Source organism: Bufo gargarizans, chromosome 2 (genome assembly GCF_014858855.1).
Source record: "Bufo gargarizans isolate SCDJY-AF-19 chromosome 2, ASM1485885v1, whole genome shotgun sequence".
NCBI lineage: Eukaryota > Metazoa > Chordata > Amphibia > Anura > Bufonidae > Bufo > Bufo gargarizans.
Genome location: NC_058081.1, coordinates 277,815,158 through 277,826,967, shown reverse-complemented (window position 1 = coordinate 277,826,967; position 11,810 = coordinate 277,815,158). Strand labels below are relative to the sequence as shown.

Below are 11,810 nucleotides of genomic sequence, written 5' to 3'. Positions count from 1 at the left end.
AAAACTGTGGTTATTGCATGGCTGCAAAAAACTGCCTGGTGGTGACAGAACACTATTTAATTGCTTACGAGACGCTGTTTTACAATTTTTTTCCAAATCAAATCAGAGAAGATTTGGGTTTGATTGACTGCCTAAAAAAATTTGAGATTTGGGCCATCTCAGAATCTGCGAATAGATTCGCTCATCTCTACCTATCACTGATGATAGGTCATCACTATTAATGGTTAGATAACCCCTTTAAAGGGGTTATCCAAGGTCATTAAGAATCTGGAGCAAAAAATCATGTTATACTCACCATTTTTTCCTGTGCCGTTTTCTGCGGGGTTGGTCTGGTGCTCCTGACGCTGCTTATTTATATGCTGGTATATGGCACATGACTGCTGCAGCCAGTAATGGTTCTGAGCAGTCTAATGCTAAGAACAGTTATTTACTCCAACAGTCATGTGCCATATACCTGCACATCACCATGCCGGTCATGAGCACTGACCAGACCAACGCCAGCACTGGAGAAAAGGGTGATCACTTTTATAACAGACAATTGGAGAGCCTGTCCCAGATTATTAATGCACTTGAACAACCTTAGGGGCATATTTTTATAGCTGAAAAACTGTTGTATAGAATTACAGCTTAAATTATGTATCAAAGTACTTATTATTGGATTATGACAAATATCGTTTATTATGGGACTATGAAAAATAAAGCCATCTACATGTCCTTTATAATTTCTGTAATAAAGAAAACCATAAAGGATGCAATATGGTTGTTTTGTGTGTTTGCTATATCAGCATGCCTACATTAGCGTAAACCAATGTCATTCATATTTGGACTGCCTTTTTTATGTGACTTTTTATGGGGCTGAATTCAAATTCTTATTCCATCTTGATTTTATTACTTAGGCCGCATTCTACATTGGAGGCTCCGTTCAAAGCCTCTGTCTCAGATTCCATTATTTTTGTTGGAAAAATACCGTAGTGCAGCATGCAGCACAATTTTTCTGGTAGAATGAATGACCAAAACTCAACAGTCCCCACTAGAACTCAGTGGTAGTTTATCGAGTGTCATTGTTGTCTGTTAGGTGCACACCATTATTTTGCTCCTTGTATGGAACAGAAAACTGGAAATGACGAAGCAGATGTGAACTTACTCTTACTCAAAGATTCAATTAAGTAAGTCGTAGAAATTGGCTTCTACCTCACAGGGTTTTTTGCCTTCCTCTGGATCAACTTGCAGGATGACAGGCCGAACTGGATGGACAAATGTCTTTTTTCGGCCTTATGTACTATGTTACTATGTTACATTTATTTCTTAGTTTTTTTGTTTTTTGCCTATCTATGGAAGGTTACTCCACACATCTAACACTTTTTTTAAATTTTGGAAGTGTCTGCAAGTGTTTTGAAACCCTTAATTTTTAACTGTAATTAGCAAAGGTCAAAGTAATTGCGTTCAAACAATCCTGCCCATCTCTCCACTTGTCATGTGAGAAAAACAGCACTGCATCTAATAAATAACTGGAACGGATGTATCCAGAGCTCACTGCTGTGTTCTCTTTTGAGTGGGATATGAACAAACATTGCTGTAATCAGAAGCTTCATTTTTGGTATTTTAGTACACAGCCATTGCTAAGCAACTAATTGTAAATTGGACCTTTTTATTACTGTCTCGTCAGTCATCATCTGTTAACAAGCCTTTCAATGCATTTTGTAAATGCTGACATCCTGTTCTTGCAGGGTTTTAATGTCTGCAGATTACATGTTTGTGTCACAGTGAATAACTTGATACCTGCATATATGGATGTAACTGGTATACTGAATGTCTGGTTATTATGTTGTAATGTGCTGTGCATTAGTCTCCCATGTAAACTATTAGAACGTGGCCTGGAACTCCCAATGATTCTTCGATCAATGACTTATGTATGGTGACTTTCTACAGTCCATTGAGTAGTTTTATTTGGTGCTTTGTAAAATAGAATTTTATATGGTCTTCCCACCTGTCTATGTCTTCTTGTCTATTTCATTATTGATAAATACATATTTGTATCAATGATTGTTATAATGGCAAAAAGTTGTGTATAGGCAAAATATAAGGGCATACCATGCTTTGAATGTTTATATTACTATATAGTTACTAAGCTGCTAAGTTATTAACATTTCTTAATAAGTTAGTAAGCCAGCTTAGATTCCATCTGACCTAGTTATATCCTACACACAAGACAGAATCCTGGACATGCTTTGATACATCACACATGTAATTTCCCCATTATTTGTGAACATGAGAAAGTATTCGAGATATGCAAATATATGTCGACCATTACATAAAGTACAATTAGTTATTTATATACAATAGCCATAAATATTCTCAGTATGAAAGCAACATGACCAGGTATGTTACCGTCAAAGATATCCCAAAGTCATGTTTAGTTGTGTCCTAGGCACACAAAAGCTTTGGACTGCCAGTTATAAACCTTCTATATGTCTTAATTTAGCAGACCTTTTTTCTATATACTTTGGTGTTTTGTATAACAGGGGCATAACAAGGACCTATAGGGCCTTATAGCAAACTAAGAATGGGGCCCCACCCCACATGACCATGGGCTCAGTTATGTCCTTAATATAAGGATATACTGGCTAAAGTCTCATTTTTAGCATTAGTTTGAGGGTTTAGTCAGATGTTACTGTTTGCATCCACCACAGTAGTGCACCTATTCTTGTAACTATTTACTCTATTTATCTTTCCACATCCACACATTTTACCATCTGGCGTAGGATGTCTCTGTGGCACTTGTGGTCTGCTGCAGGCATCCTTCACTGTATGCATTTTTTGCTGGGATTGCACTTAGCAACAGACCAGAAGCGCAGTATCTGCTCCCCCGAGCATAAATACACAAATGCATTTGGGGCTGAGCATTTCCTGCCTTTTTGAGACCACATTTTTTTATCATTTAAATCATATATTTATATGTGGAGGTGTATAAACTCCAATCTAAATGCCCCTTGATTACCATCCATAGGCAGCATTTAGGTGCACCTGTGAGACCTGCAACATATCAGCCAGCCATGGGTGGGACTCTAAGCCTCCTCCTTCCTCCCATTGTATGTGTGATTAGTTACACTGGAGGGAACTGGGAGCTGTGTTGTAAGTCGGACTTTACGCTGCTGTAATTTGCCCACTGGCTCCTGGAACTACCCATATGGTACAGGTAGGTTTAGCATTAGGTCCCGTGCCACTTGAGAAACCTTGGCATGGTGTGAGGGCTCAGGTGTGTCCTTAATAAGGATATACTGGCTAATGTCTCAGTTTTAACATCAGTGTGAGGGTTAGTCAGATGTTACTGTTTGCATCCACCACAGTAGTGCACCTAATCTTAGAACTATTTATTGTATGTATTATTCTACATCCACACATTTTACCATCTGGTGAAGGATGTATCTGTGGCACTTTTTTTCTGCTGCGGGCGTCCTCCATTTTATGCATTTTTTTGCTGGGGATCGCCCTTAGCAAAAGACCACAAGCGCAGTATCTGCTCCCCCGAGCATAGCTGCAAAACTGTATTTGGGGTTGAGCATCTCCTGTCTTTTGAGACCACGTATTTTTGTCATTTAAAGAGTTCAGTCTTGTCCATGGATGACCGGAGAAGGCATATCATTTATGATGAGGCCTGAGCCTCTGGCAGCACAGGGCCCATCAAAGCCGGTGTAGCACATGATGCTCTTAATAAATCAGGGCCTATATGTATGCAGTGTAACTTGTGCCAGTTGCAGAAATAAATATAGACATTGGTATAAGTTAAAATGGTTACTAATCGAGATTCTGTTTTTGACCCCTCCAAACAGATTTGACATCTGGGTATTCAATGCCGTTGATTTTCTGTTAACCATTAAATTCCTGCAATGATTTATAGCTATGCTTAGCTTCCAAAAATTTCTACTTTCACCTATTTTGGTATTTGAAACATGTGTCATGTTTGGTAGAAAACAAATCAGTGTAAATTATATGCTTACCCTTATTGTGTGTTGCAAACTTCATACCATATAGAGCAAGTTTAAAAGTTGTACAAACTTCGTATGTTCCACCTCTCTGTATGGAAATGGAAAGTCAGATTTGATTAAATCTCCAGTGTCAGATAATATACATAAAACAAGGAGCTACACAATTAAATCACGTACATGGTTTAGTACATTTGTATGCTTGAAAGAAATCCACCTAGACAACATAATATGAATGCCAATATATAAGTGCCATAAGCAATAACATTACCTACACAAATATAGTGGAAGACTATGTACACAGCCATCTATAAACTGCTTGCTCTGGATAGTAGAAGTCTGTTACCTTCATCTAAAAGTAGATATGGTTTTGGAGTCTTCTTTACATGCTCCTGGATGCTATCATAGACATAAATATCTCCGTTTCACATTACATGAGTCAGGTCTGAAGCAGTATAGCAGACAATCGATGTGAATGGAATACATGCAGCCATAAGCATTCACTGAATCTAAAGTGAGCCTGTCAGTGATGTTTTCTTCTCTTTATGGCAGGTTCCTGTTTCAGTGGCCATGATGACTCCCCAGGTGATCACCCCTCAGCAGATGCAGCAGATCCTTCAACAGCAAGTTCTGTCTCCACAGCAGCTCCAAGCCCTCCTCCAGCAGCAGCAAGCCGTTATGTTACAACAGGTAATGTTGGTTACCTTCCTTCAACAGTTAATTTTTCCTGAGCTCTTGGATGTTAGGATTGCATAAGCCCTCTGTCATGTTTATCTCGTCTTCACCTTTTATAGCAGTGTATATCACACACAGGAAAAAATAATGTGCTGTCAGGTGATTGTTTACATTGTCATCTGAAACAGAACATTACATTTCTAGACTTGTCAAAGCACAAGAAGTGTCAAAGAGAGATGCAGGAGATTGTTGTTTTATCATATATAACACGTTACCACTTGTTTTAGTCATAATAAGGCTGGAGAATTTTCCAGCATTTATATTAAGTGGAAAAATAATAGATCTGTTTTCCATATTAAAGAAAATGTAGCATATTGAGTTTTATGAGGAGTGAATTTATATGCAGTAAAAAGTCAAGTGGCTGAAGCAGAAGTCTTAAAGTGTTTCTTCTAGGTTGGGTTAACATCACGTTTTTGCCCTAAATTTAACATATACGTTGGGGAAAAGAAAAGTAATAGGTAGTTTTCCATCCTGCAGCGTCCAGCAAAAAAAACATATACATTTATTTTATTTTTTACAATGGAACTCTATGGTGATGGATGCCACAGTATGGCAGCCATTGAGACATCCTTTTAATTCATACGTTTTTGGAAGACAAACATGCGCATTACACTACATTTTTCCATTTTGCAGAGTCCAGTAAAAAAGTATCTATTAACCTGTTCATTTTTGGTACAATGAAACTCTATGGTGACAGGTGCTACTGTATGGCAACCGACTGAGGCATACATTTAACTTTTATGTTTTTTTGCATACTTTAAACGTAAGACAAAAACGTGATGTGAACCCAGCCTAAGACAAGTAGAAATATTTATACTGACATTATTAAACAATATAGCAGATTACAATACATACACCACTATGCACTTTTCAGTGTTGGCATACAATACATTTACATTGCTTCAAAATAAGCCTGAAACATTGATTTGGTTATGTTATCTGCTGGTCAGGTTAGGCTCTGTTCACATCTGCATAAGAGGTTACATCAGTAGCCTAGATATTGCACGTTTGAGAGGAAAAATTGCACAATATTCAACAATATTTCTCCAATCAAAAAATAAAAGCCAACTGACCCCTTTATAAGTCAGAGCAATCTGTTAGGCTCCATTGGTGTTTGTGGTGCAACAGATCTGGCACTGCACTGTTAATTCAGTTTATATTGAAACCACAGGATGTAAACACAGCGTTAGACTTTCATCTTGTAACTGTAAAACTAACTGAAAATAAAGTCATTGACAAAAATCAACTTGCAGGATAACAGGCTTAACTAGATGGACAGATTTCTTATTTTTTCTGCCTTAACAAACCCAGATAAAAATGTTGGATTGTTGCAAATTTCGGCATGCAGTTATGTCTCAAGCAGATATTTAAATGATAACAGATGTAGTCTGGTCACACTTTGCATCTTTAAACAAAACGGCGTAAAAGTGCTTCCCCCACTGTCCTATGAAAAGGCTCTCAGAGGCTACTTTTAGGTAGTGTACTTCTCTGTGACATATCGTTGAGAGGGTGTGCATCATTGGACAAAGAGAAGCAGGATGGCCATTTTGATAAATTGCCTTCCATCTAAGTCGTTCTGACCTAGCTGTTAGAAGGTGCTGGGAGCAGTGTTTACATGAAGACACACACATATGGCTAACAGGCACCGTATTCCCCTGATAGACCACAAGTTTAGATGATAATTTGATTTCCTTCAAGCATAGCAGCTACATAGTTTCCTTGTCCACCATTCAAACATAGGTGCTACCCTCATCACATGCTCCTGACTCTGCCGGGACTTAGCAGAATATTTTGTGTTAGAACACCCAATACATGTCATACAGCCATGCCATACAGCCATCCACCGTCACCTTTGTTTGCAGTGGTATCCTGAATGAGACACCTGGACTGCTATGTACTGGAACCATATCATCTTAGCAACAAATCCAGGTTCTTTTTTGGGATCCAGCCATGGTTGGCTTCAACTATGGAGGCCTTGTGGTAAGCACTTCAATACTGCCTTTGCTGTGGAGTGGCACACTATCTCAACTGCTTGTATGATGATCTGGGGAGCCAGCGCATAAACAGTTGGTCTTAATTAGTAGTAGTAGCAGTTCTTCCAAATGGCTTTTTCAGCAGGGTAATACATTCCCACACACAGCAAGAGTTTCCCAGGAATGTCTGCTCCAGATTGCAATACTAACTTGGCCAGTTTGGTCGCCAGATCTATCGCCAATCAAACATTTGTGGGACCAGCTGGGACTCCAGCAACATCTGTGGCCAAAAGTGCTGCAAGATACCATATCAAACCTGAATGCCTCCATTCCCAACCATATCTAATCTTGTCTCCAGGCTGTATGCAGCCCAACAAAGTTCTAGAGCCTCCACACAACTGTACATTTTCCCCAATAGACAGTTTCCATTATAATATTGTGATCACTTACATATCATCATTACATTCACATATGTAAAGTTTCATTCGATTTTCACAACTCCTTCATGGTGCATTATTTTTGTCAATGAGTGTATATTTACCAGGATAGAAAAGGATAAAAGGAAACATATTTGTTAAAGCAGTTACTGCAGCCCATATTCACCAGTACACACATTCTTTCCAGAGCAAGGACTCTACCTTACCCAAAGGGAACCCCTTTATTGGCTTAACATGTCTCAACAGCACAAACGCAAAAGAGATGTCTAAAGCAGAAAAACTAATAGTCTTTAAATAAATCTATTTGAAATAAAACAATATTTTTTTTAAATGGTCCAGATTATGCATGTTTTTTTCCACACAGATTGAGGGGAGAAAAAACATATCATAATACAGAACCAACAGTTATACAAATCTCATGTATACTTTGCATCTTTCTTCCATGTGGAAATTGACCTGACTTGCAGATTTAGAAATCTGTAGCATGTCAATTGTTGTGCATTTTTATATTTCACCCTTTTCAATGCAATGGTTAGATCTGCGGCAAAAAAAGCATCAAATCTGCATCAAAACCCACAAGTAAAAAAATATTCAAAACCATGCAGGTTTACTGTCTTGAAAACTGCACTAGTGTGCAGGTACCTTTATACAAAAACGCAACACCTCATCTGTGTTGGTTTCTTTGAATTTGGCCCCAGTGTGTAACCATCTTCTCAAGAACCTAAGCCACTTGATAATTGACAAAACAGTGATGGCAAACGTGCTTAGATAATACATAATACACATATTTATATAAATCATTTCTATTAAAAGTTCAAAGAAAAGTTCTTAAAAAGAGTTTTCAAAGATCTTAGGAAAGGTCAGTATAGTAGTTATTACGGAGAACAATCACAGTCCAGTGTAGTGAAGTTTAGGTAATTTGTAATATATGAAACTTTTGCCTTTATTTATTAAAGTCAAAATGGTTTATTCAGCAACAACTACAAGAGTTTTACAAGAAACAGCAAGAACAGTTACATCTTCAGCTTTTGCAGCAGCAACAGCAGCAGCAGCAACAGCAGCAGCAGCAACAACAGCAGCAACAACAGCAACAACAGCAGCAGCAACAGCAGCAGCAACAACAACAGCAGCAACAACAGCAACCACAAACCCCACCACACCCAGGAAAGCAAGCAAAAGAGGTTTGTAAAAAGTTTTAATATTTTTTTATTTTTTCAGAAAGCAGAAAATGACAACCAAATGTAGTTACTGGGGTCCTCTTGGGTTTCTGTATGCCTTCACTGTATTTTACAGAAAAATGATTGCAGTCTGCAAAGCTATTCTTGCTATAAAAAATACAAGAATGCCCAATGGACCCCATTCAAATTCAAACAGAGAATGGTATTAACTGTTGACTGAATGATATAGCAAAGCCTCTTCCAGACAACTACTCAACATTGCATCAAATATGGTCTTCTACAAGGGATGTCCTCTCAAAGAAGATATAGCAGTTTATGCCAGTATAACAATGGCATAAACTTAGACAGGCTGTCTACCAACACATTTCACAGGACTGTATAGAGATTGTCTTTATCTTAGCCACGCAGTAGTCACTGCACCACACTGCGTGTTCTTGGCTTTTTCAATGCCACTTGTGCAAAACAATTTATGCAAGTGGCATTTTTCCACCGACCTCTCCACTATAACAAATAGAGGTTGTGGTGAAGATGGATTATCATCTTCTACGAACGTTTTCTGGTGTAGAAAGGGCCTGGCATAGATTTGGGATGAGGCACATGGACTGACAGATTTCATGCTTAATTTATGACAAGGCATACACCGTATCATAAATTAGGCACAGAATCCCGCCGTGCACATAGCCTGGCGGTGCAAGACAGGCTATGTTTAATCTCTTCCTTTATGTAGATGTTGTCCCTGGTCCCATTTGAACCTAACACCCCAGGGTTGCAAGGCTTCAGTGTATGTCATATACACTAAATATTAACAAAGGGAAGCCATGCTGCCATGCATCCAATATACAGTGCAAAACTGAGCCTCGTTACCAAAGTGATGGTTTGGCTGACATTAAGGCTACATGTACACGACAGTGAAAAAAGAAATCCGTTAAAAACGGACACACCGTCAGTTTTTTTATGCCCATTTTGCATCAGTGTGTGCATCCATTTTCTGGCTGTGTCCATTTTTAATGTCCTTTTTGCATCCGTTTTTCATGTCTGTTAAAAATTGAAGAATTTGATTGGCAGTTATTTCTAGACCTACCCTTCTGAGAACACCCACAGGAAGCTAAAATAATGTCCCCCACAGTGTAAGATTTTTGTTATTGTTGTTGCTGCCCCAGCTTTAATCATGCCCCCATGTAGGCCCCCAGCTAAAATAATGTCCCCCGTAGTGTAGGATCTATTTATTTATTTTTACTGTCCCCAGATTTAATAATGTCCCCCATGTAGGCCGCCTGATAAAATAATGTCCCCCATAGTATGTTTTTTTTTTTTTTTTACTGCCCCCAGCTTTAATAATGCCCCCAATGTAGGGCCCCATCTTAAATAATTTCCCCCATGGTTTAAATAATGCCCCCAGAATGGCCCACCACTGTTTCTTTTTTTGTTGATTTTAAAAAATAAAAATTAAAGCGCAGTCTCTTCTCTCTTAACTGAACAGGACCTGCCAAAGGTGCACGATTACGTCACTGTGCGCTCCCTCGTGGTTACGTCACCACGCATATTGCAGGTCCTTTGGCAGGTCCTGCTCAATGTAGAGAGAAGAATAGTGGATGAGGTGAATATTTTTTTTTAACCCCTCCTGGGTAAAGTGCATCCGTTTTTAACAGCCGTTAGACGGGTGCACTCCTGTCAATCGGCCTTTAAAAACTGTCCCATTGATTTCAATGGGTCCATCTGACTGTGAAAACGGACAAAAATAAGACCTATCCTATTTTTGGACGGACGCTATTCACTGGCCGTTGAAAGAACGGCCATGTAAAAATCCCCATAGACTTTCATTGGTGCTAAAAATGGCTGTGTGACTACCGTTACATGGCCATTATTCACTGTTGTATGCATGAGGTCTAAGTTTGCATTTGTGTTGTCAAATAATATTCTACAGTTCTATATAAAGAAAGAAGCAAGAATAATTTCCTAATTTGTTCTGCTATTTTCTTACACCTTAGAAGGTATAAAAAAAAAAAATAAGCATAGTACTCAACTATAACAGTGATGAAATATAATGAATTATTTTTTTCCTTGTGGATACAGTTCAAGAAGCATTCAAAGTTGGCTTATTGTTCAAAAATGATTGAGCATAAATTTCAAAGTCATGGGCCTCTGATTAATGAACTGCTACTGGAGATTTGGACTGGCGAATAGAAAGTTCCAGTTTGATGTGCTCATAAATCAAGCTGACAAGCTAGCTTCTCAGGCCTACCCTGCACTTGTCGGCAGAATGCATCAGATATAAACATAATGCAAATAAAACATGTTGAAGTACTTAAATTGATCAGCAGGTATTGTAGACAGTGACTTTAAGCTGCCCATTATGCAAACCTACAGGAAACAGTTCTGACCTCCTGAGGCTTTGTTTCTGTTTGGATTTGTGAATAGAATTTCAGACAAACGTCAACTACAGCATAGAAATTGTTCCCTTATTTCTCCTGAGGCTTTGGGCAATCCACATGACTTGCTCCATTATGCAGTCTGTTTTCCAGTGAGTGCATCAGAAGTTTCTCTTTTCCCCAAACTAAAAAGGAAAGGTCTCCTACAGCAGCTTGTCTCTTTCTGAAGTGTGACTGCCATCTTATATTCTCTTGAGTGTAGAGAACTCTGGTTTGTCTTGTAATGCCTCACAAAATTGGAAGTTATACTTTTTCTAATAGGGCAATTCTCTCTTTTCAATGTAGTGCGCGTATAATGTATTCTAAACAAGAGAAAAGAAAGCGCTAACAGGCTATTGGAATAATAGCTACATCCCAATTTACTAATAGATCACCAGAGACTACACGGGTAGCTGTGGATTACACTTTGAAAGACACATCTGCCTGCTAGAAAAACTTACAATAGTGTGCTACTTTTAGCTTAGGTCAATGTATGCTATTTATTATATCACTTGAAGACTCTAAACCACACCTGTCTGAACTCAAACTTTTTGTACTTACATTTTTTGCTATTATCCTTTAAAATGAAATCAGGATATTTTTAAGTGTAAAGTAACAAATAAATCAGATCATAAAATGTATATTCCATAATAGATCCAAAATAATGCATAATGCATCATTAGAAGAAGTAAATATCTATTTATCTATCTCTTTATATATACACACACACAGTATACATATATATATATATATATTGTATATATTCACATAGGGGTGGGCGATATAGACGATATGCGATATAAACTATATAAATTTGGCCAACGATAGAGATTTCGTTTATATCGCCATATCGCAGTAGACCATGGCATGCGCCGTTCTCCTAAGCCAGCACAGTGAAGAAGGAGGGAGTCCCTCCCTCACCACTGTGTGCAGCTGCCGCTGACCACCAATGAGAACAGAGTAGGAGGAGGAGGGGAGGTACTGTGGCCACTCTGCAACCAATGAGAACACAGTAGGAGGAGGAGGGACTGTGGCCACTGCGCCACCAATGAGAACAGAGAGGAGGAAGAGGAGGGGAGCAAGTGTGGCCACTGCA

The 11,810-nt window shown here is 38.6% G+C and overlaps 1 protein-coding gene across 11 annotated transcripts in view; it reads left to right on the top strand.

Moving 5' to 3' along the window:
• FOXP2 (forkhead box P2) overlaps positions 1–11,810 on the top strand; it is a 260,732-nt gene that overhangs the window by 159,825 nt on the left and 89,097 nt on the right. For 5 of the 11 annotated variants that reach the window (XM_044280306.1, XM_044280307.1, XM_044280311.1 and 2 more), the window contains exons 4-5: positions 4,536–4,673; positions 8,085–8,309. In XM_044280306.1, coding sequence (XP_044136241.1) covers positions 4,536–4,673; positions 8,085–8,309 — 363 coding nt within the window. The remainder of the gene's footprint in view (positions 1–4,535; positions 4,674–8,084; positions 8,310–11,810) is intronic. The other 6 variants (XM_044280312.1, XM_044280309.1, XM_044280308.1 and 3 more) reach the window with 2 other exon arrangements.